The sequence below is a fragment of the Crassostrea angulata genome, chromosome 3 (assembly GCF_025612915.1).
Source record: "Crassostrea angulata isolate pt1a10 chromosome 3, ASM2561291v2, whole genome shotgun sequence".
In the NCBI taxonomy this organism is placed as follows: Eukaryota; Metazoa; Mollusca; class Bivalvia; order Ostreida; family Ostreidae; genus Magallana; species Magallana angulata.
Window position 1 is genome coordinate 55,076,828 of NC_069113.1, and position 26,932 is coordinate 55,103,759.

A 26,932-nucleotide genomic window follows, 5' to 3' on the forward strand; every position below is an offset into this window, starting at 1 on the left:
TTTAGAAGTTCTAATCCCTTCTCCTCCCCGGAATTAGTTTTTATTCCTTACTTTAAATTTTGTTTTTCTTTTGCTCGTTAAGATTTCCAGATTTTGTATAAGTTTGGAACCAACCTCCAAGATTTAGAAAAAAAAACGATTGTATGTGCTTGTATGATAATATTTGCTTGTCTACATTAACAACAATAGTTTAATGCTGTTCTGTGGCATGCTCACATAAATCTAAAAAATCTGGGAAACATTAAAAAAAAAACCAACTTTTGTACAACATTAGAATGGGTCAGGTCCCAGTAGACATTTCACGGCATCACACGGCATTGACTAATTAAATGTATTCTTTAATTTAGTCAAGTGTAGTTCGAGCTTTTGATTCAACAATTTACTCTTTTCACTCAAGTCAAATGGTTTATTAAATTTCCCTTTTATATTTTACTTTGTGTATTTCTGACAATGATGTTCCATATTTATACTTTATATTCAAAATTGAATATTATTTCATTTAATGGACAAAAAAAATCCTTTTTAGATTCTTGCATCGAAAGAAAACGGCTTTTAGTATTTTTTTCTTACAACAAATAGATAAATTTTATTTTTCCGGAAGGTTTGTCCAATTAAAACAAACTTGTATAAATTTATATCGTTTGTTTCCTTGTTTTTGTTTATAAGTTTATGAATGAATAAAAAATCAATCAAATAAAGCGGTATTCAGTAGAGAGACACTGGTTCACGTTCACGTATGCAACACTGAGACTCAGGAAAGCTAACTCGACTTTCTCCTTTTTCGTTATGTACAATGTTATGGATGATCACTAGCCATATTGACAAAACGATCTGAAACAGTTTAATTGTGCTTTGTCATTTCTTCAGAGAAAGCAATGCAAGATCACAGGTCAGGTCCACTTTTTATAAGAACTATTTGCACTGGTTGATAACCACGTGTATTCTAAAACTGACTAAGAGTTATTGGTCTTTCTACGTATGGCCAAATTGAATTGAGCTTAATGCATTAAGAACCTGGGAGAATAAGCCGTGGCATATGCCCACTAGTGGTCACAACCCAATCACTACTATGTTTCAAATAACGATCACGCATTCAGCAGAATAAGTGTATTAATTTCAAATATTTTTATTCCTGTGTCTACATATTTTCAGAGAATTTATTTGTGCGTGTACGTAGATTAAAGAATTCCAATCTTTTGTCCTAAAGTCCATAATTTGTACCCCTTCAATTTAAAAAAATAATACCAAAGATAACTTATTTAGCAGTTAACTAAAAAACCATAAAATGATTAAGTGCATGTAATTCATAATAACGCAATTTTTACTTTCTTTACGTCAAATGAATTTTTCGAATCTAAACAAAGTAAACAAAGACATAAAAATATTACGATACATTGGAATCGAACACCTATTTCATCATACTTATGTTACATGAACTCCTCGCTAACCTCTACATCAATGAATCACATGTTTGAATCCATTTAAATAACAAACTCAATTTATTATTGTGCAAACATAATTTTGTTATATTTTATGAAAGCATTTGCATTCAATATTTCCTAAAACTTCAAAAATTGACTTCAAATTTAATAATTATTTGAAAAATAAGCATTCAGTACTTATATTTATATTCATACTGATGTCTGTTTGTAAGAAATATATGTTTATCGGAGCTGTAAAGCCAATATTTACGCGCTTAGCCAGGCATATGAAACATACATGGAACAGCCAATTAACATGTTATTTAGTTCGCTTCCGCGACTAAAAATATAGCGCCGGAAACCGGCTTGATGGAGAAAAATATTTTTTATTAACGACCGGATATGATTTAATGATTATTTTTCATAAGTACTTATCAAACTGTTTATGTAAGATTGAAAATTTTATTTAATCTTACAAAAATAAATATACTCAAACGCGGGATGACGTCTACATTTGTGCTCATAGCGCATGAATTAGCTAAGTGCATTCAAAGAAAATCAATTGTCGCAGATTTCCAATGCAAACATAAGGAGAAATATACACACTAGACAAAATCGATAATGCACGATTTAAAATAAAATACTTACATCCTAAAATTTCTTAAATATGTATCTAATATTTAAATAAGTGACCTTAATGCCCAAACGGATAAATGGATACAATGTTAACTGAAGCGTAACTGTTCTTTAGAAATGCTCAAATCGTGCTCACACTTTTTTTGGAAAAATAAATCTTTACTTTCTTTTTGTGTTCTTATTATTGATGCATGCATTACTAAAACCCCACAAAAAGCCGACGGGGTATGCCGCGTTTGACCACAGAAGAGGGGACAGGGCAGTTGGTATGGTCTCTGCAGGGTGCTCCTTTACAGAGGCTAACAAAAAGTTAATAATTCAACAAATACCGGTGATTTTGGCTAAAAAATGATGCAGCATGCTTATCTAGTAAAACAATTGCAAGGTTTTACCGGAAATATGAACAAACCGGAAGTGTGAGGGACACAGCAAGATTTCAAAAGCTTCGCGTAACTACTAGGCGACAAGACAGACACATCGCATTTACCCGAGCAAATGGAGGCCACGCCCGATCTTGATATGTGAATCACATAATGGTACCAATGTTTCATAAACAGGGTTCAAAGCAACTGGTCAATACGTTTGCAACAAATGATGTATTTCCCTATTATAATTAACTAAAATAATATACTAATCAGTCTTTTTGCGTTCAGATCTAAAACAATCAAAGAAATAGTAAGTGGTGCGTTAGGAATTTTGCCTAGTGTACACTGAATGTAAATATATAATATTGAAATTTAGTTCAGTTATAGTCTGCCCGAAGTTATTGCTTCCGCGCTTTTGATGATTTAAAAAAAAACATACCTGTCAATGGAGTACATTTCAAATCGATAAAAGGGGGAAAATCCAAGATTTCTTCAGTGATACATCATCTGGTTTTACCCAGCGAATTTGACAGGAATGAAAACAAGCTTCGTTCAGAGATTCAAAATAGGAAATGTTTACATCTTTTCTCCATTCGGAAGTACTCGGGGCACCTCACACAATTTTAACGTTATCATCCGGGAAACTATCTTGTCATTTGCAATACAAAATCCCCGTAGCCTTTAAAATTTGGAAAATGTACATCTGCATCTATTCCTTCTTATATGAACCCACCTTCAGAATAGCAAGAACGTTCAATTTTGTGTTACTGTAAACGTAAAAACACAGTTATATGAACGATTTGCCTTTACCAAACCTAAGTATACGTAATTAACGGCAATTTAAAAATTTCATCGGGATATGAAGTTGTTTGGTACGTGACCAAATCTCCGAAGAAGCCCTCGTGCTTCACAGGATTTGATCACGCCACCAAACAAGTTCATATCCCAGTGAATTTTTTAACATTGCTGTTTACGTTATTTCTAAACTGTGTCATCAAACCTATAATAAAGCAGTAGACGGAGCGTTTCAAAACAGATGATCTAGACTTTTTTTCATTCTAGTGAATGGTGTTTTTTGAGCACAAAGGTATTCATGATAGTCAAGATATTAACAAAAATAGGTGGAGGAAAAAACTTGGGACAGCTAGAGTATAGTCGATGCTTTCTGTCTGAAATGACGTCATTTTGCCATAGTGACGTTGAAAAATAACGTCATTATTTCGTTCAGTTGTTGGTGTTTTATACATCGAAGTCTAACCATGTGGTAAGTCGTGACTGAAGTTTAAAATTTTAATATATATATTGTTCATTATAAAGATAAAATGTACCGAAAACTGATATTTCATTTCATTGTACGGCGCATTAAATCCGATAAATAAGATTTCCCCGATCCTTGAGCGCTCTGTTATCTCAATACACTACACACACACATGCATTACTTTCCGCTATATAGCAGAGACTTGGGGATGAAGAAGATTGTATTGACCGTGCTGACTGGGGAGTTATGAGGGACACATGCACTGGTCATCTCACGTAAGTTCTTACTAATCGTAGGTAGTAGATTGTACACATCACGTGGTCTGATACAGCGTTTGTATGACGTGGCTGGTACATCCTATTCAGAATACCGCTGGAATGGTTTCAGTAGAACGGATAATGACCCCCTAGACTGAAAATCTATGGCCAGTCTATGAACACTGTATTGAGTATCTGTATAGATCAACCCCTCACCGCAGTGTGTGTGTGTGTGTGTGTGTGTGTGATTGGATACACAAGCAATAACGATCGGCTGCTGATTGATGTGTTGGCGCTAACCGTGATAAATTCAGTGTCTGTAAACAATTAGCAAAATAACAGAGCTAGGGTGTGCCAATGCAGACCATACTATTTGATCGGTTCAAAACTCGAATACTTTGTAATATATTCAGATATACAATGCAAGGTCAATTCAATAACATTGTCTAAATCTCATTATTTTTATCCCTTTTTCAAGAATTTGAATGATTCTTGTTTATGACTCAATTTCTATAAGCTTGAAAGTTCATAAAATTGGAGAAAACACCATTTATAGTCGATAATGCGGCTCTATACGTGTACTCGACTTCTTCCTTAGCTCACTGTAAACGCATCTCTAAGCATTCACATATACATGTAGCTTGTAAATACATTATGTAGTATTTGTAACAGCTGAAATTTCAGCAAGCAGTAAATAGTTTACCAACCGGAATTGGAGTCAATTTAAATCTAAGACACACAGCTGTTTTCAGTGAACATGAATAGCTTTCTTACTGCATTCAGTCGTGGCAGAAATTGTTTGTATCGAGAGACCAACTTTTGGTGTATGTTCAATATCATAGAATGATGCAATTTATTCTTGTAGACCGGGAAAAAAACTTTGTTCCAGCCATTATATTCCGTCGTCGATTTAATTCATAATTACGACAAAAATGGTCGATTGTTTGTTACTTAGATGTTATTCATGCAGTGTCTGCTCTGTACGGAAATCAATATGCTGCTGGAACCGAAAGGTTTCCGAACGAGGAGCGATACAAAGGAAGGAAAAGTTCTAATCGCCGCAAGGTCTCTCGATTAAAGTACCTTGTAGCATAATTGTCTACAAGCTTTGTTGACACAAGTGTAATTCAAACAAAGGAAATTAATATAATAAAAATAGGTTGACAACTGAAAGCGAATTATAGAATTATTTGCTTAGTAATAATCTAAACTAATACAATATTATATACGTTCAATGTGACCCTCTCAATATGGTGTGTATCGATCCAATTGTTTTATCAAAATCCGATTCAGGTGTTTTTAACAAGCTCAGCATTCTTCTACAGCAACATAATGTGCTTTGCAACATCTGTTGTTTTTATACTTTCAATTATCGAATGGACCAAGAGAAGCTGATTTATAATTGTCGAATGTTATTTGTGTGGATTACTTCTGATCCCCTCGTTACAAGTAAACCGACACGACTTCACCGTTCATCATTTTTTCCCCGTATGTCGATTTTAGGGTATATCATCTTGGCTTAAAAAGCTTTCATTTGTTAGTTTACTTCCCTGGTGAATTTTAAAGAATTCGGTTTTAGACATTAAATCAGCACGTGTGTGGTATATCTGATTAAATTACCCATTGTGGCCTGCTGTAGCTAGCGTAACACTTACAATACGTTTGTTAATTTCTTCCTGTAAAGAGAGATTGAAATAATAGCTGTAGTTATTTGGAAAATGACGGGAAAAGGCCCTTGAAACACTATACGACCATCATGATTTGACAAAATAAGTTTTTGTATGACGTCTGGGGCACCACGACAGAACAGAAACAATGTATGTTGCTTTCCTAAAAGTTTCTAAAAATATTTACTCGTTTTATTTTTTAAAGAGTTGTAAGTTGTATTTGTAAAAATGCAAGTACTTGATGGTTAACATATAAACGTACAAACTCGTACGCTTTAGTTTCATTTCAATCTCTCCCCCCCCCCCCCAAAAAAAAAACATCTCAAAAGGAGTGAAGTGAACCAATAAGCCCATGGTTAGCATGTACTTTCTGTATGTATATTGTGTAAACTAAAAATAAGTATACCAAAGTCTGTAAAGGTGAGGGATATGCAATTGGATGAATATTGTAAATTGGTGGCTTTGGAGATTTTCTATTACTTGGTCCGGACATGCAATGACAATTTAATATTTGGTTGGTGAAATCACAGTTTCCTTTTTGCAGGTGGTGCTTCTAGAGTAGCCTTCACCTTTGAGCACTGGGTGGGGTTACATGGATGTGGGAACAGTTTAGCGGTATGCCGATACTCTTAGCTGTTATATAAGAGACACGCCATTGTTGCCAAGCACTGTCGTCATCAGCCGAAGCAACTCGAACACTGTCTTACGTGAGTACTATATATACTTTAGTAATAATGTTTGAACTTTAGTTAATGTATGAACGGATGACGGTCTCAATGATAATGAACTTTATAAACTGTTTGAATAAAAGCATAGTTTAAGGTATAACGATGATAATTTTTCTCATCAACCGTTCTCGTATGAAGAGAGTGCTTAGAAATGGATGTACACCATTCACTAATGTCTATGGCGCTGGTGATATATAGGATTTGTCTTCTTCTAATCTTTTTCACTTAATTATTGATGTGTTAGAGTTGTATTACAAAAGATAATTTCTCTCTTTATTCGATATTTTATGAGAAAGTTACATAAGAAATGATGTACTCAACACACCATGTCAATTTTTATCAATGGTTTTATCGCCAAATAATTAGTGTATGACTGAGAAATATCGATTAAAGTTTTTTTCTGTTCTATGTGAGTTGGGAGGTAATGAGCAGAAAAGATTTATTTGTCTGCAATGGATATGAAGCAAAGATTTGTTCAACCAAGTGAATGCATGATCAGCAATAAACATTTCGGGATTTTTTAAAGGAATGTTTTTACCAGTGGCCGCTCTGTTCGTATCCTGTGAGATCAGATCGCCTCCATTACGATATCTCCATCGTACATGTACATGCAACAGATCATACATTGAGCAGTGTTTGGCACCAGGCGCGCTAATCTTTTCTTTTTACTCGGCGTATAAAGTTATCCTGATTTTCGAAGTTTTTTCTGGGTTAATATTAATGGTGAGGTGCAGGGCCACTGAACGTTGGGTTCCAAACCTAACCGAACATTCGGTTTGGAAACTGTGCATTGAACTTGTGTTACCTATCAGTTTTTTACTATGATCATTTCTTCATCCCATGTTAGCCTTCCATCTTTACGGCTTATTACGGAGTTAATGCGAGAGTAATCTCCCGTGATGTGCTTATCGCCACTTCATAAAATACATTCTTCATCTGAAATATTCACTTGCTCTACAGGCAGAGATCCTTCAAACTAAGTGTTTAACACGACTTACCCACTCGAGCTTTTCATTTCTAGAGAAGATCCGGCCCCACGTATTCCTTTAAACTCTCTATTAAATTATTCTAGATTAATTAATGTTACATTTAAAAGTTTAATGATATTATGTATGCATCTAAATAGAAATGTCTCTAGTTACATGTAATCTGGATGCGGTCGTATATTGCAGCGTAAACTATGTGTGTGTTTTCATTTGATGCAAAGAAGAAGTTGGATGGATCGAGATATCGTAAGGAGTCGATCTGATCTCACAGCATACGAACAGATCGGCCACTTGTAAAACATTAGTTAAAAAATCACAAACTGTTTATTGCTGAGCATGCATTCACTTGGTTGAACAAATCTTTGCTTCATACCCATTGCAGACAAATGAATCTTTTCTGCTCACTACCTTCCAACTCACATAGAACAGAATTTTTTAAATCGATCTTTCCTACTGATACACCAATTAATAATGTATATAATGATAGAATATTGATTGAAGAGAAAAATAATCTTGGTAATCGACAAATAAGATATAAAAGAAACCGATCATTTAATTCAAAATAAGAAAATTTATGAAAAAAATGATATGATCCAATCTGCCAAGAGCAGATTCATTGTTTGAATTCCTTTATAAAGAAATTCCGGTCCTCAAATAATTAAAAAAAAATAAAATTATGGAGCATTGAGATTATTTCTGTTTGGCGGTGAAAAGTTAGCTGCTGTCCAGTAGGCTGATCCTAGGACACGCGGTGACCGTGGGTCTGTGGGAGTACACTTATAGAGTATGCTTTGTACGGGTGTTAGACACAGCCAGGATCAATACAGGGTGATACCTGCTCTCTACCACAGTCTGCAAACATGTCAGTGTTGACCTGAGACGACCGGTCACGGCACTGACCCAGTGACCCAGTGACACTGATAAAGACCATATGACGGGGCAGACTGCAGTGTATTGGGGGTTTATGGGTGAATGTTGATGATGTGAGAGGAAATAGTAATTCAGTATACGTGGAGTACTGTATAGAAATATCGTTATTCATATTACGTGATAAATTTTAACAGTCATCGACGAATTATTTTTGGCTAAAGCTCCTTTGAAATGAACGAAAATGGTCAAACTAAGACACCATGCATTTGCATAGCCAAGGACGTAAGCTTGCTGTTATATTATATATATACTGATAAAAGCACAAAGGTACTAAAAATAATGTCATTTCCAAATAACGTACCCCACCATATATATATGTATAACACAGAAGCAGAACAAATTAAACCTTTAAACGACACCCCGCCAAACAATCGGAAAGAACTCATTGCATTACAGATTAAACTTGTTTAAAGGTGAACATTACAGGATAAGGTACCACGGCTATCTCAAAAACACGGGGGGATACCGCGGGATATATATTTCATGTAATTAAAGATGCACATCATCTAGTAACCTTGAGTGGCGATAACATACCCAAGGTCAAATGATTATGTATGTGCATTGTGTCTTTATACCGACGCCGGATATAGGATAGGAGTAACGACCTAATTACAATTACTTGCACAAGGCCGTGAAAATAATATGGCAGTGCTGCTGGCCCCATTAATGGACTACAAGCTAGCAGAAACAGTGGTTAAACTCTAGAAAGAGTAGGATTCACCGATTGTATTCAAGATCTGCACTTTCATCGTTAGACTGGTGGCCTTGATCTTAAATGGTCTTTTATTTACAATAGGTCATAAATCATTTTTTAAGGAACAAAGTAAACCGGCTTTACTCTCTTCCTTTTCTCATATAAAGATAAAAAGTATACGTTCTTACGGAGTGAAAATAAGCCTATCTGTGGATAAAAGAAGTATTTTGATAGACAGACATGATGTAACCTTTCGTCCCATTCGTTTGACATTCAGACAGGAGTTGGATTGAACAGTTTGACTGTTGCGAAGAGCAAGGATAAGCTGCTTGGAATTTTACAATTGTTCTGTCGTAAATCTTGTCACAGTGGGCTATTTACTTGTAACGACCTGTCGGGTGGTTTTAAAGGGTTTAATGGCGCCCTCTTGCTGTGTGCACCAATCTGACAATGGCAGTTATCCGGCAGCCTGCGATGTAAGCACTCTTGTACGTATAGAATGACATTTCTAATCTACAAAAAAGTAGTCTCTGTTTTAAACAGAGTCGACGATACACGGCAGTTTTTTGCACTTCCTACACTTGAAGTTGAACTGGAAGGTCTTGCAGAATTGAGCAATCAGCGATAAATTATCACAAACGACGTCTACTGCATATATACACTCTAAGCCCGCAAACAAATATTTAGTTTATTCAAAATTTCAGTTACAAAATTTCTTTGAGATGCAATGGTTTTGTTTGTGTTATCATTCTAGGACCAGTCAATACATTTGCTTTATTAGGATGCAGCCAGAAGGTTCAAACACGTGCGTAGCTAATTTTAACAACAGCCTAGACTAGCCGAAGAAAGGTATAGTGTGAGTCATTGCCAGGGAACAAAATCCAATTAAAGGAACTAGTTTCAGTATGTCAATTAACGATGTGTGCCAAGACTGGCTACTTATTTTTTTGTAGTAGTCATTACCTTTGATAAACTGCAGCAATCTGATTGGGTTATTGATCTTGCTAACCATTTATTCAATTTTTGATTACGATCGTTTTCTTTTAACATTTAAGCGTTACAACATTAGGATTTCAAGGGGTATTCTGCACATCCCTATTACAAAATTTCTTTTAAAGATCTATGCTTTTAATAGTGGATTCCTACAGTTAGAAACAATTATCAAGTAACAAATATCACTGATATCTCTAAATAAATTATGGATACTTTTTTCAAGTTTTGGGTAGTATTTATTTTCCTGGATTTTCCCTGGATTTTGCCAGCCTTACTTTGACTTATATAGAACACCCAAAGCTATGTCAGATTAATCATAGTTGAAGACAGGAAGCACTAAAGCTGTGTTGAATGATTTTAGACATCTTTTCATTGCGTTTTGGTAGCGTTTGGCACTGACTTACAAATCCAACCCTTGTTAAATGACGGAAGGGGGGGGGGGGGGGGAGTGTTGGTGTTGGTAGTCTTCTCCAGAAGTGGATGATACACAATTTTTACTGACTGAATTTGTTAAAACTTTAATGAGGCCCCATAAATATGTCATTTCAATTTAATATTTAATATTTATCTTTTTAGACAGCGACAAGACAAGAATAATACGTAACTATGTATTACGGTGCTAAAACCACATTTGAGACATTACGTAATTCTTTGCAATGAATTACTGGCGCTCTTCAAAATCTCTTTTATTTCTGGTAATGAATTACAGGGGCTCTCAAAATCTGCTTAACGTAATTCTGTGTAATGATTTTGAAGCATTCAAATATTTACCTTGATGTAAAAGTGTGAGAAAGAAAACTTTATCCTGATTTGATCGAAGAATACGTTATTTATATCCGTATAAGGGGGTGTAATAGTCCATGTTATGCGTTTTAAAATAACCATCAGTCAATATCATACAGGGCTCAAAATCATCTTGAAAGCATTTTAAGTCTGTAAAAGTCTTATCAGTATTTCTATAGTACCGCCACGTTGCAGTTTTTTGAGTGCGCCGTTTATCCGAGGTCTCATTTCGTCGCTGTGGGTCGTACGGGGTTCAACAGTGATACTCAGGTCAATGACGTCACTCCCTACATCCGGGCCTATCTTAGATTAAAGAGTTTTGAATTCAAATAGAAATTTGACCAAGCGTAAATCAAATGTAATGCATTAAAATTGTATATATGTTGAACGTCTGTCTGCATAACCTGAGGGCTATCAAATAAATGCTAATCAAGTGGAAAACTACGAAACTTCAATTAATTTTTCTCCTATCTGTGCATAAATGTTCAAATTACGTGGCTCTCTTCCTTATAACATGCATAGCATTGACATTTAATGTCTGCGCATGCATATAGAATGGATTAAACTGTCGACGTTCTATAGTAGCAATCATTCTTGAAAAAACTCACAATGCTCGAAAATTCACGTTTTGTTTTGTGCGACTATAATCATAATATTTCAAAGATTTACTTTTATTGCTAAATGGTTCAACGCAGTCTTAATCTGATGATTAAGTTAATATAATTATACTTATGCATGCATGTTTGATTTCCTCATGCTTGTGTTGAACTATCTCAGTATCTGTGACGCCTTTACAAATGTTATCAATATAATAATAACTTGATGATCACTTTAATCTCAAACTCTTTCTCGTCGGTTTTTAGTACTTGCTGTTCTTGTTTATGAAAGATAAAATATGAAATCAAAACACCCCATAAATATATATTTTGTACACACGGCTGATATGGTTACGATACTGCTACAATGAAGACCGTTAGTTTTCAATTGCGATCTCGTCATTTTGTCAAAACAACCAACCAGAATTATGCAATCGGTATAAATGGACAGGTAGATGTAGATGGCGCATCAGTTGTGGCCACGGCGGGATTTAATGTCACTCACCAGTACTGCAATGTTCCGTGCGCTACTGGGCATTGCAGCAAACACGGGACGAGTTGTGTGTCGTGTTGATGGAACAGCCAGAGCCACTGCCGTCCACTACACTGTGAACCAGACCGGTAAGACAAGCTTTTGTTGCTGACCCTCCTCACGGACACACTCAAACCCCGGTAGAACGCCTTGCCCACGTAATCTCATTGTTATGAAAGTTTAGGAAGTTATGAGAAAGAATAAATTGTAGATGTGATCACTCTATTTTTTTTTGTTTACTTTTAATTAATCTACAGATGGGTTTTTTTTTTTCAAACAAAATATTTTTCACGAAGAACAAATCACTATAAGATCATCGGTGATTGGTTCAATTTTTATTAAAATTTCGTTAACAGTTGAATATACTTAATACATACTAGTTCTCAAGTAACATTATTCTTGAGCGTAGTTTTGGCATAAAATTTTGACTCAGAATTTAAAAATGAGTATGGTAAAGTTTCTTGTTTTTCAAATGTTTGAAAAGTTTTTATAATTTTAAATAAATGTTAATAAATAAAGATTATTTTACCAAAGGATGTTTCTTTTTAGAAAAATAAAATTTAAAAAAGACAGTCAAGTATATTCTCAGTTTAGAGTCAATGTGGCATGATTTTTTCGGTTAATTAATATATGCCATTTGTATATCGCGCCTTAACCCTGTCCTGACGAGGAGCACTTGAGCAGACGTTGTAAAAACTTGCACTCATCCTAATTGTTCACGGACATTCTAAATCTCTAATGGTGACAGAGTTACAATGCAATTACACTCAGCGCCCCGACTTAAACAGCCAAATTATGAGCAGTCTCAATTTGTCAGGTCTACAGAGAATGGTTTATATGTCAGAGCCTTACTCTTTCTCTATCCATGTGTCGTTTATTGATTTTGATAGTGTGTCGATTTTAAAACAATTTTGACAATATCCTATTCAAATACAGTATGAAAGCGTCTATAGGTTTGCCACCTAGTGTCGGTAATCAGAAGATTGCAGGTAGCAATCGAATGAGGCGATGAATTAATTGAGTGTCAAATCCACGCAAGGACCCATGAAGTGCTGATTCAACAGATCGCTCTCCCTAACGAGGAGATAACGGAGATTTTGTAACAAGATAACCCAAGTATACAGAGTATACCGTCACATGTGTGTGTTAAGACTTCATGTGTTAAGACTTCTTTTTGGTAGTCCTTTTAGGATGTCATTGCAAGTTTCTACCAAAAAGAAAAATCCAAAACCAAGACAAAAACCACAAAACAAAAATCAGAACCAAAATACCATATATATAGGTACATGTATCGGTGATAGCTCCGAGAAAGACGTCATACAAATGTACATAACTACGAGTACTTATAGTTAGGTTAAGATGACCATTACAGTGTGTATTCATTAGTACCCCCCCCCCCTTTCTGTTTGCTGAGGTTACTGAGGTATTGTCATTGGTTCTGTTGTCCGAAGCTGAGTAAACTCACGTCCATAGATCGGTTCCGTAGCTTCGTTTCTGTTTTACTAATGATATTGACAAGTTCTATGTATTGAGTGTAGAAATGTAACTTGGTCCGAGCGAGTGTTTTATCTCAGTATTTGGAGAGTCAATACTAGCAGGCACGGCGGGGTCAGGTCAAGGTGAGAATTGTAAACTTTATCAACGTCTGGCCCCCTCCTTACCTAAAGCAAGGTAAATACCCGCCTGCCCCTCGCAATACACTAGTCCTCATTTGTCTGCCGGAAGCTATTTACTCAGGTAAGGAAGGGCTAATATACTAGGGTTTTAATACTTAATTTAAAGTGTTTTTTTTTTTTTTTTAAACTTTAATGTTTTTGGATTATACCGTTTGAATATTTCATTTGAATATTTCCTAAATCATGATTAATCATTTTAATAATATCCATCATGCTTTACACCTTTATTAAAAAAAGTTTTTCCCTAATGCCTTTTTTAAAGAAAAAAAACCACACGCACAAGCAAAACAAATAGAAAAAAAAACCCCAAACGACGATAAAGATAAAAGAAAAATTCTATTATTGATTTATATAAAGACAAGTTTAGTATCACAACCCATACATCGGATAGTATGTAAATCTGTTATGCTTGCTAATATCAGACAAAGGTTCAAATAAAGGGTGAAACGTTCAGGAAATATTTTTAGATGTAGACCCCTTATTTGTTCTCTAAATGCAGCAGATGTCTGAAATTGAGTTCATTACTGGAGCCGATTTCATTTTGCCAATTCAGTGTCAAACACCAGGTTTGTGTAGGAAACATCATTGCTAAAAACGCAATTTGGGACTTTTTGTACCTGTATCTTCTGAAATCGGAAGTATCAAATATCGCCATTATTGTGAAAGAAACCATCGTTATTATCATTCAGAATTCTTTATCAATATTACTTAACCTGTTCAGGCCAAGTACTCGTGGCTTATACATAACAGTCAACGACCTACGAAACGTCTATATTAGCAAGAAATCTAAGACTTTTAATTGTTGCGAATTTTTTTATGTCATTTGTGAATATGCAGATATATTCCTAAGTGTCAAATTTGTGCATGCGATTAAGTACAGGTTCTGTCTGTATATATTGCGAAAGGTTTGTCAAAACGCATTATACGGCGATGAGTATAAGGTGCAGACGTCTTGCAAAAAGCTGTCAGCGACGGCCGCATACAACTGTTGTTTCCGTCTCTGGCTTTAATTAACAGCAGATAATGACAGAATGTGCGTTACAAAAGCATGCAACACTTTTTTTTATAAATTTAAATCCAGGTTAAAGAATCAGGGGAAATCAGAAACACAGGAACACATCACATTGAACTTGATAGCGCAAGCTGTTTTAAAATTTTGTTAAAATTTCAAAGGCAGATATTTTTAGGTAATGCTGACTAGGTGACCGTCAAAAAGGCAACACGATGTTTTTTCATAACGTGTGTTTTGCTGAATCAGATGACAGGTACCCGGTCCATTTGACCCCTGTCTCTTTAAACACCGTGGTTAACCCTTCACCGTAAGATAAAGGTGACATCAGGGGTTCCATTCAAATTGGTCTCAATGTCCTGATTCTCCCAGACTCCTTCAAGTGACTGTTTATGTAAGTTACGTTTTATACCCTTTAGTTCAAACAATGACGTTTCTCCCATTCAGGCTTTGGTTTAAAAATTCATTTATAACTATCATAATTTTCAATGTGTAATCGCGAGGTGCTAGCTGATTGGTTGGCTCCGATCTTGTAAGAGGTTTAAAACATCCCTCGTATAGCGCCCTTGTACTGCCACTGCTTCGACAGCTTGCATTTCATCTCCTCGGGTAAGCACAACACGCTTTTTTCATCGCTAACTTGTATTTATTACTTCATCGTATGAAAAATAATATATTAATTTTCGTGTAAAAAGTAAATGAAAACAACATCTAAAGAAACAATAATAAAAGAATGTAAAACATATCAAAATGGTTAGATATTCATTTTCTTTAAATTCCTATTTTTAAAAAAGTATTTTAATAGCATTTAATAACTAATTTTATTTACATGATTTTTAATTTTAAAGATTTTTTTTCAATTTCTTAATGTGTATCATTAAGATTTATCGAGCAAAATTAAACAGTTTAACATCAGTTTAAACTTTGAATATACTTGGCTGTATGCAGCTGTTTGTGCCTGTGCAAAACGTTTTGTACAGTGTTTAGGGTACAAAGACAATAAAGTTTTTAAAACACCGCAATGGTAAATGACCTCGTAGATCAGGGGGAACCCGATAACTAAAGTCTCTTTAAAAACCAAAATAAATCAGCTGATAAAGAATTTAAAAAAAAAATGGATATCCTTGCTTGTTTCGAGATTTGCAAGTAAGTTTAAATGTTTATCTCTAAAATTAAAAAGATTCTAAAGCAACCACATGGTCCAGTGATATATAATTTTCGAATAGAAATAATTCTTTGCCAAAAAAAAAAAAATATGAAAATTTTTCTCTGGATGCCCAAAGCGAACTTCCTGTTGCGCATGTGCAGCAATTGTTGTACTTATTGAAACCTTTTGTAAAAATTGCCGAAGTTAGACTGAGTCAAATAAAATGAATGGCGTGATTCACATTGTAATGGTCTTTGGCGTTTCAGTCAAGAAGCTAATCACACATATGTGTGTGCAATTTCTTGTGTCGAAACAATTTCGAATTCGTGTCAAACACGCCGGTTTGTTTATTAATGTTTTCAAAGTGGCGAAGTCCTTGTACTAAATTAGAGGACATCAGTTTCGTCCGCTCTCAGACAAAAGAGGCGCACACAAGGTACACACAATATCGGCAATATGGGTTGAACAACATATCGCGCTTGTATACCATACTTCTGAACTACAGGGGCTTTCTTTTTAAAGTAAAAAAGTATGTATATTTAATAGTTCAATGAGGGTTTCTTATCAGCCTAATATTTTTGCGGTGTGCTCAAGTCGAAAAGAATTAGATTTTATCTTTCTTATTCTTCCAGGTCTGCAGTCAGTAAGCAAAGATAAATTAGAAATAGATTTACCTTACTAGAACTGCTTTATTCGAGAACTTCAGACTTGAAATCAGTGGTTTTACCACCGATAAAATGTTTAAAATTACACTTATATTTCCGTTAAAAAATTGTCATTACCAGTCTGAACACTTTTGAAGCATAATTTATTGTCGTGAATGATTGAAAAATTGCTTCTTAATTTTTTTACTCTAAAAACGCAATAATTTCTATTTCGCGCATGTTTTCTGCGCATTAATTAAGAGAGAGCCAACGAAAAGACGACAGAGGCGGGGCTGATGATATTACAATGCTAGACTCGTCTCTTAATTAAATAATGCTTCTCCTGCACATTTTCCTTTGACATTTTCGTTCATTTGCATGTTAATTTGGATTACATTAGCATTTCTGTAAAGTTTCTTAGACTTGATAGACATCACAGAGTGCTCAGTGAGTCACCGACATGCTTGTTCTATACATGTAGCTGTAAGAAGAAAGCTTTAAATTGTGTCATTTGCATAAATGGCCACAGCACTACGAAAGTTTTGGGGTCTCCTTCAAACGGACATGTTACATAGCAACCCTGCATCATTTACATAACTTCACATTAGAATTTGTTTAATGCAAGTCATTCCAAACAAAGTTTATTGATTGTTTTGAGAACAAGAAATATTTTATAAAGATTGACCCATTGATTGATAAATTTAAAGTACAGCCTCTATATGTGTGTCATGATTCCAGTAAATAGCCATTGTGTTCTTCTTGGGTGGTGGTCGCAATTTTCATTGACAGAAATATATGTTTTAACATTTTTTTGAATTTGTGCAATAGGTTGTACCTTTCTAATTTACTTGAAGACAGATGGTAGAGGGAGTTGAACACTCACGATATACAATATAGAACAATAGCCCTCCATATTCATTCTACACTTCATACACCACTTTTACTATGTATTTTTTCTGGTTCTTTGCAAATCAGCATCGCTTAAAAAAGATCATAGCCTATTGTTTGTACATGGATATGAGGTGCATGAGTTATCTTTCATGGACGCTATTGTATATACTGAAATAGTATTTGTAGTTTAGGAGTGAACATTTTTAAATTGCTGTCTGATTAAAGTAGTACACGCGATGACTTAAAGACACCTGTAGACCGAGATGTTCTCGCCATGCAGACATAGGTCATCGACCTCTCCCCCGCGTCTATGGATGGAACAGTCTGAGTTAATTATAGCTATCTAAATATACAGCAGCATGTACATTTTTTTAATCATATACACATGTCACCTTAACTGCTCTTATTGTATGTGGAAGTGTGTAGGAGGGTTGATTGGGGGTGGGGTGTTAATCAAACTGGTTCTTTTTCAACGTCAAGAATTCTAGATACATGTATAAAGTATTCTTCAATGAATTTTTGGTGCACTACCGGTCGTTAAGGATCGAGTCTTTTCCATTCATTTCATGTTTAGTTTCAATCAAAATCAAAGCATATAATGACACAGTTTATAAAAGATTAAAGAACACTATAAATCTTTCATAAGATAATGCAAAGTGCAAAGTTAGGTCCATTGACTTCATAATGATAATATTAAATTTTTAAACATAAATGATAGTAAAGGTTAGTATTTGGTTGGTAGACAGCTTCTGTCGATCCACTCTGGGGTTTTTCTATACATGTACATATTGTACATGTATGTGGTAACTTCATTCAGATGTTGACAACCAGGACTGACCCACCGTGGGAACTATTCAAACACGTGAACTTTTGTACAATGGTCGAAACCGGGGTCAAACCAGACGGGGGGGGGGGGGGGGGGGGGAGGGGGATGATACCCCAACCTCCCAGGGCGCTATCAGGTACAGGTACACGAAGATTATGATCATGGTCTTGGGGATTTTCGAGTGTTTCCTGACCCTTGCATGTCCTGTTGTCTGCAATTGGAAATGAATTACTTCTCAGTCCACCGCATGATAAATGAGAGAAAGACAATCCGTGATGACTAAGATGTGCGGTTTATTTTTTTTTTACACACTTTATCTTCAGTTTTAATGCTTAGGTTTAATTTGGAAACAGCACTTACACTTCATCAAAATTATTATACAGAATACCCAAATCATCTTATGAACATTTTTAGTTGACATTACTTGATTTGTATGTCTATAATTCCATAAAAAATGAAGACTTTTGCACGTGCAAGTGCACGTATGCAAATTACGCATTATGCATGTTTCTAAAAAAAAAGTTTAAAAGTCACTGCGTGAACACGACAGTCAATGCTTTGGGCAATATATCTCCCCCCGTGACGTTTGACGGGACCTTTTAGTGTACCGAAAATTTGATACGTACATTTTTTACGTCCATCTTGTTATGAATTTGTCGATCAACAAATGTCGTCGGTCTATCTTCCCTCCTAGCCCAATTCACCGTCCTGGTAAAACGGAATTCATTAAGCGTTTCTAATTAGTGTTATGCGATGACGTTTTATTGATGCAATCGTTTATGCATATGAATCATTTGTATTAAATGTTAATGCATTTAGGGAATGTCTATATTGATTAAAAAAGATGTGTCAAGCATAAGACATAACTCCTGCAGATTCTGTTTGTGTTCCTAATTTCAAAGATATAATATATTTTTTTTAATTTATAGAGGAAGCAACTTTTGAAATTTAGCTTCACCTTTACAATATGTCAAACTGCGCTCTCAATATGTATTTATATGGAATTATTAATTGACCAAGCACACCACGGCAAATACACAACCCTAAATTAATCCATGCTCTTTTGACAAATTAACAAGTGACAGTAGCCTGTCAACTTTTGTCAGCGTGCACACTTAATGAGACAGGATTATTGCTCAGCTCATGAAAACTCTTAGAAGAAGAAGAAGATATATAGCTTGTTAATTATTCACACTCATCCCTCTCATTATAGTTCTAATCTGCAATAAATCCCCCAACTCGGAATGTTGACCATTTCGGATTTCCGTCAATTCTCTCTTGTATTTTTACATTTGACATTCTATGTACAGTATCTTGTTTAAGTATATATGAATATAATATATCTGCTATTTTACGATTAATTGCTAAATTCTATGGCACTCACAGACTGTTCCTTGCTTTAAGTCCTCACAGAAGATTAACCCTATTGGGGAACACCCTCGTCTCCAAGGTTTCGAGTGCAAGAAGGATTAGATTCACGCGTCAGTGGCATCTTGACTGATGTCACCATTTCTTTTTGTGTCGATCAAATGTCAAGTAGTCATAAATAAGATCTCTTTTTTATATGCCAAATTGGGGAAGTTATGGAATAAATTATTAGAGCAGTTAATAACTAATCACTAATTAAATATCAAGTTGCTGCTGGGGAGCAGCTTTTGATGAATTTTTTTTAAAAAAGTAGTACCTAGTGACATCATTATTTGACAAAACATTTGCATTTGAGTCTAAAATTGACACCTAGCATTTATGTAGGCTACAGTGCCATCATACTGACAATACAATAAATAAGCTAATTTCGTCATGAATAAAAAAATTAATAGTTTAAATTCCATACCTTGAGGTTAGAAAGGTGTCGTAATTCAATGATATTGAAAGGAAAATTAAAACCTGTAGTTAACCCTTTACAAACACGAATGTGTGCTTGGTAACATTCTGGTCTGATGAAGAAAAATGTTGGCGTCAGAAAATGTATATACAGGAAAAATTATAATCTGAGAAAGCATACTCGAGTCTTTATTATAGGACAAAATCAATCCATTACCACACACTAGAGGACAGATATTTCAGGAGGGGAGGGGTGATATGAATCATATGAATCAACTGAGACACAAATACGTAAATAAAAAATATATCATTAACTTCTCAAACTTCTTTTCACTAAGACAACAAGTAACGGATCGAAATAAACAAACAAACAAACAAATAAATGAGTCACAGAGTTACAGCGGTATAAACCGCTTCTTGTTAATTAATAGATGAAACAGTTCAAATAGAGCGATTTCTCTGGGTCAGTTAGAGATTTCCAGTCAAAAAATTGTCAAAAAAATATTGTGAATGAAAACAATCGTTTTGTAAAAAAAAAAAAGAAAAAAAAAAAATTACGTACGAGTTCATTACATTCAGTTAATAAACATCTCCTTTCTACAGTGTATACATCCTAAATTTTGAAAAAAAATATCACTTGTTGAGATATTTTTAAAACGCCGTGTTGACTGACCAAATTTAAATTTATTTTTGCAAAGCACTTGTTACCTTCACCGCCGGTGGTGAAAAAACATCTCTCTCTCTGTATAATTAGAACTCATGGCTGATTGTGATTGGTCAAAAGTTCTAAAGTCCCTGTCAATCAAAGCAGCGACGTTTTGTTGGTTGATCTGAACTAGTGCTCACCTTTAAATATGAGTAGTTTTCTCACTTGACCTTCAATCGATACCTGGACAACTGACCGACTGGACGCTTGTCCCTGCATTCTACTTTTTTCTTCGTCTTTGGTGACTCTGTCAAATCGTCAAGATGGGAATCGGGAATAAGAACGAAAAATACACCATGGTGGTGGATATTAAAGGTATATATAAGAAAATTAATAGACATAAGCTGATGTCGGTCAAAATTTGAATATGCGCTGAAATGCCATTTCTTCAAAAACACATTATTTCCTCAAAATTAAAGATTAGTTCTATATAATTGCCTATCTGTGTATATCATTTCTATAAAAAGCACTGCAAATGAAGGATTGTTGTATTTCTTTGAAAAAATGTTTCAAATCTAAATATTACCTAAATTCTGAAAGCATTGACTTTGAATTAAAGAAATGACCGAATAAACTTGTAGAATCGCTATCGATCAAAGATTTCTAAGAAACATATCTCTTGAAATGAGTATTTAATTTTCCTGTATGATTTCATAGGATCGATCGCTTTATAAATATTTACCCAAAGAAGTGCTTATTCTAAGCTTTCAAATGAATGCAACTTTAAAACATATATGTCTGCACTTAAATATTCGACATTGAAGCGCATGATAAAGCAATCTAATATATAAACGATTCAAAATTGTTCATAGAATGATCTTTTTATCTTTTGTCAGTAATTTTAAAATCCAAATTTCTTTTATTATGAAATTACAATAATGCCACGAAAAAGACGTAAAAAATAAATTATTTATTTTTACGCAGTGCAGTTCTCATCTATCTCGAAACTTAAACTCATTAGTAACTGTCAAATGGCATTAAAAACATGCATGAGCGCATTTAATTATCTCTTGTTATTCAGATTAAGAATCACCCGTAACATTCTATCACTAAATCGGGGATTAGTTGTGATGGGCTCGATTATTTCAATTATTTCAAGATTAAGACTGCTGGAGTTCCCCTTAAAAATAAATGTCGTTATTTTCCCCCTCCCCCTTTTGCGGGATGAACTAGGATTATCACAATAGGAAATAATCTGCTAACGATAATCCCTACAAAAAATATAATATTTCATATAATTATGCAATACCTTGAATCTGCAATTGATTAATTAGAATTGGTGTAAATACAAATTAACTGTGACTATAGAAGTAGTTAAGATTCCTTTAATTAGCATGCTATCAATATATTTTAATTCATTACAAACTCCGGAAGTAATTGCTCTAGGCGATGTTAATATCATGTAAAATTCGATAGCGGCGACCGCGCTCTGCAGACAGCGTTTGCAACATAAATTTGTGTTTGGCTGTTGTCACCGTATTTAATGTCAAAGAAAAGTTTTAAAAAAACACCGACACAAAAGCTTGAACATCGTCACACATAGAGCACAATATGATGCAAATATCTTAAGAATACGTCAATCTCACGTCTTTTTAAAAAAAATGGGATAACCAAATAATAGAATTTTTTAAACTTTTTTAATTAAAACACATTTCTCATCATTTTTTGTTGGCTTCAGAAAATAAACAAAAACTTGTTTGGCTAGTCCACTATTAAGATAAAGAAATTATTCCTGAATATTAATTTTATTTCATTTATTGATGTATTTCCTTTACACAGCAAAAATTCAATATTTATTTTAAACTTCGCATCATAAAAAAGAATTTGATCTGTTTCGCACTTCATACAAAAGTTATAATAATACACATAAATGTATTAATCTGCAAAGGCTTAAGAATTTAAATACTCCAAGACCAAGTACCGATCTCTCAGTGTGATTTTGAATCGATCAGACGTTCCACTGTCGATTTTAAAACATGGAGAGGTACAACTACGAAGTAGGTAAAATATCAGCAAAAAACCTTCAAACTGCAACGTTATGCAACAATAACTTCTTACAAACATCCGTATTCCGATACGAGTGTATAATGGCTGGAATTTCGACATTGAAAACTCTAAAAGTGTGCGTTCCAAAGGTGTGCGTCTCTGCACCCGGCGTGGGTCGATGTGGCCTCGGAGTAGAGCTATGGAGTCCGATGTGTTTTCCATGTGTCTCATCGTTATGTTTTCCTGTTTTTTGTAGAACGGCGGAACTTTGGAAGTATCCGCAAACTCATCGACCAATTTCAGAGGTACTCTGTGTCGGAACCCACCCCTCAACCAACCAAAATGAGCTGGGGATACGAGAAGAACAACGGTACGGTATTTCAGCCTGACCCCCACACATCTTACCCCACCCCAACGCTCACTCCCACCTGTAGGTCTGGTAGCTATGATGAGTCAGTACAACTAGCTTTCTATCAAAAGATGCTTTGTAATACATTTAACATGTATCATATATTACTGTATACTGGAAATTGAGGACAGTCAAAATTTAACTATACAGTAAAGGGAGGGGGTATCACTTCTTACAATTAACTTTTCGTGTAAATCTGCTTCAAAAATGAATGACTGGAAAATCTATAAAAGCTTCACGCATGACATTGAAGAAGTCAAATATGGATTTAAAAATGAAAAATGTATATTCATAACATGGCCGTTTAAGGTGAACAATTTGTTTACTATAGGAATCGCTGGTTATTTAAATTCTGAATACACGGCTTTCAGTTCAGTCAGTAGGCTAATGTGAACTGTTACCCAACCATAACGCAACTGTGTAATTTTATAAGAATAACATTGAGATCATATTGAGATACGCACAATCTGTGTGGCAAAGACATTGATTATATATGCACATTTACATGTAATAAATCGGTCAGATCAAGATAGGTGCTTTTTTCTTTCGAAATTATCCTCAGCCAATGTAAGTAAACATAAAACAACACACAACGTAAAATTCATCGTTTTAGTATTCATATATGAGATATGCGTTAAAGGGAGACAGTACATGAATTTATGGTACAATGTCTTATGAGATACACAAAAGAATTGAAGTGAAATATGGACCTCTTAAAATATCTAACAAGAGTTGTTTAGCGGAAAAAAGTAAATTTTACATAAGGAAAGAGGGTTGTACATGGAAGAAATGCAGCGCAGCATAAACCCCTGCTGGGGAATCCCCGCTCACATTTCGTCTTTATATGTATAAAGGGACCAAATTTATGGTAATTTATGGCAATTGTGATTGATTTTTAAGAGAATTTGATTTAATTATCAACATTGGCTGTTGTTTACTATGCAAGACAAATTGGGTCCTTTGATGAATGACACATGGAGAACCTGCATGTGGATCTAACGGAAGTGATTGAAAGCTTTTAGTTTTGGACTTGTATATTGATTCAAGAATGCTCTTCTTAGAAAAAAAAAGTGTTAACCTTAGTTGATGTATTTTAGCTCTTTTTAGAAAATCAACTTTATAAAAAGTAAATTCTTATCAATTAGCCTCTACCCTTCAATGATCTCGCATTGACTTTGGTTGCTTTTTATCCCACAGGACCCGCCCTCTGGCACGAGAACTTCCCCGTCGCCAAGGGAAACCGCCAGTCGCCTATCGACATCAGTACCAAGGCCTGTCAAGTGGACAACCAGCTCTGCTCCAAGCCTTTCCAGATTAACTACTCCACCGAGAAAAACGCAGAGGTGTCCAACACCGGCAGTTCCATCAAGGTGCAGATCAAGGAAGTCTCAGGTAAACAAAGCCCCTTAATCCATACTTCTTAATGTGACTCTGTAGTTAAAAAGTCAATTCATTGATAAATTACGAACGATAATGTACATAAAATGGTAAGTTCAAATTATATGAACGATTTGAGTCACGTATTCTATTGGTTGGATTACAGAGATTAAAGGGGGTCCCCTGGAGGGCACCTGGCGCCTGGAACAGTTTCATCTGCACTGGGGCTCCAGCAACGACCGCGGCTCCGAGCACACTATTGACGGCAAGACTTATGCTGCCGAGGTAAGCAACGCTTTGTCTGCAACGATCGAGAACCTGACATCGACGGAAACCCATGACCAGTCTCGCCTATTAATTCTGTGGGACAACTCACTGAACTTTTCTCGTTCTACTGAATAATTCAAGTCCCATCCCATTGGCTCGTTCACAATATTATGAAGGGAAACCCACCAATCGCGGTAATGCTTATGCATACATTTATTAATAGCATCATGTTTTCAAAACAAGATTTTTTTAGCCTCCAAAAACTAGTTATGTTCATTGGAAGATTGAAAATTTCTTAATGAGTTGGCACTCTGCAAATAAGCTTAAGGGAAACTGGCCATGGGTTTCCGACGATGACATTACTTAATTCAATACAAGTAAACTTACTCCTAACGTTCAGCACTCCCAAATGACGTGTATATTTATACTCATACATGTAAGTTTTTCTCTTTCCTCAGCTTCACTTGGTTCACTGGAATGCCAAGAAATACGCAAGCTTTGGCGAGGCAGCGGACAAACCCGACGGTTTGGCCGTTCTCGGCTTCATGGTCAATGTAAGAACCGCCATTTTTCTCGCACTATATGAAATGTTGGAATCATAGACACACAAACCTTGTTGTAATTGTTTGTTCTTATATCATGGTTTTATTCTGACAGGTAGGAAAAGAGCACGCAGGATTCAAAACCATCACCGATGTCTGCTCTAAAATCCAGGAGGCTGGTTCATCAGTCAAACTAGACAAGGACTTCAACCCGTCCTGCATGCTCGGGAGTAAGCAATTTTAACACTTTTAAACTCAATTTCAATTTTTTTTTATATATATATTGATTTTAATCTTTGGAACATTGAATTTTTACAGAGCTTGACCATTACTGGACCTATCTCGGTTCATTGACCACACCCCCTCTCTTTGAAAGTGTGACGTGGACACTCTTTAGTGACGTCATCGAAATCTCACAAGCTCAGGTGCGTGATTTCACACAGTCAACTAAATTGGTTAAAATACTAATAATAATAGCACTTTTAAGTACAGTTACGCAATTATATCATTACATTGTTGATAGTATTTTAATGTGTTTTGCTTTTAGATGGACGCACTTAGATCACTCAAATTCAACAATGGGAAATGTATGATGGACAACTATCGACCCCCATGTGCTCTGTGTGGCCGTTCCGTCAAAGCCTCCAAGTAAACGGCGGCAGCTCTCTCCTCCCTCATCACCCCGTATTCATCGAGTAGTGCAATTATTACTGACTTGCCTTTAGCAATTCCAACTACTGAACCATCAGTACCATGGGAAGATATTGGTTTTAAGATTTTCTACATATATATCTATATTTTTTTTCTATTTATAAATGAATAATTTTTAACACATTATTTTTAATGATATCATATAATTTATTATGATAAGATTAATGTATATTAACATCCTACTATGGTTATATTATACCGTCTTTGAGGTGTCCTATTGCACTAAACACTGTTATTCTTTTTTGTTTGAAATGTATTTGGTCTAAAATATTTAAACTTTATTCAATATTACATAGTTGGTAGCGTGCAATGAAACTTTCTTACTGAAAAATTAAAAACTGAGCTTATTGAAAATAAAATTAATTTCACCAGATTTTTAAAAGTAACATCAGAAAGTTGGATTCATGTCATTTAATTCGTCACTCCTCGAATGAAGTCATCACCATCATCATCATCATCATCGTTGTATTTTTAGTATTACAAAGTGATCTAGAAAACCAGATTTTAAAAAAAAGTTTTATGTATATTATGTTGTAAATCCTCATTTGTATCTTACAAAGACTTCAGTGTGACTTTTGACAAATTTGTATATACATATATAATTGCTTCACTTAGTGCTAATGACGTCAACACACCGTCAGCGGATGTGTTGATTGTTTTTGAATATGCATTGCGCATGCTTAGCTTTATTAGCACTTAAATGACACCACTTCTTGCTGTTGGTTAGAAATGATCACAGAGTGTATAGATGAAGGTTTTCGTCCCGAATTCTGTTAGTATTTTGTATATATCACCTTTGTTGTCACAAGTTTGATAGAACAAATAAAATGTTTTAGTTTCAATAAACTCTTTGTGATTCTTTCAATCTGCTTATTCCCGAATACGGCAACTAAACCAAAATCCAACGCTTTCCAGAAAGAGTTAATCTGCCAAGGTATTGCAGAAATGGATTTTCTTGGACATCGTTCCAATGCTGTATGTATACATGTACCGGCGGACCGAAAGGTCGTTAGGATACAGCCCCATCAACGCCTGCAGTTTGCGGCGCACTTAACATTTTTTAAATATAGT

General features: G+C 35.0%; 1 protein-coding gene across 8 annotated transcripts; it reads left to right on the plus strand.

Annotated features, from left to right (window-relative positions):
• The first annotated feature begins 3,860 nt into the window (after positions 1 to 3,860).
• LOC128177238 (carbonic anhydrase 2-like) lies at positions 3,861 to 26,707 on the plus strand. Of its 8 annotated transcripts, none has more exons than XM_052843871.1 (9): positions 3,861 to 3,955; positions 6,149 to 6,311; positions 22,812 to 22,925; positions 24,162 to 24,356; positions 24,508 to 24,626; positions 25,067 to 25,162; positions 25,266 to 25,380; positions 25,469 to 25,575; positions 25,698 to 26,707. In XM_052843871.1, exons 3-9 carry the CDS (start codon positions 22,898 to 22,900, stop codon positions 25,800 to 25,802), a joined length of 765 nt encoding a protein of 254 aa, XP_052699831.1. In that variant the 5' UTR covers positions 3,861 to 3,955; positions 6,149 to 6,311; positions 22,812 to 22,897; the 3' UTR covers positions 25,803 to 26,707. The 8 variants fall into 8 exon arrangements, with proteins under 8 accessions (XP_052699831.1, XP_052699830.1, XP_052699832.1 ...); XM_052843870.1 differs by lacking the exon at positions 3,861 to 3,955 and adding an exon at positions 5,678 to 5,754; XM_052843872.1 differs by lacking the exon at positions 3,861 to 3,955 and having other exon boundaries at positions 6,140 to 6,311.
• The last annotated feature ends 225 nt before the right edge of the window (positions 26,708 to 26,932 follow it).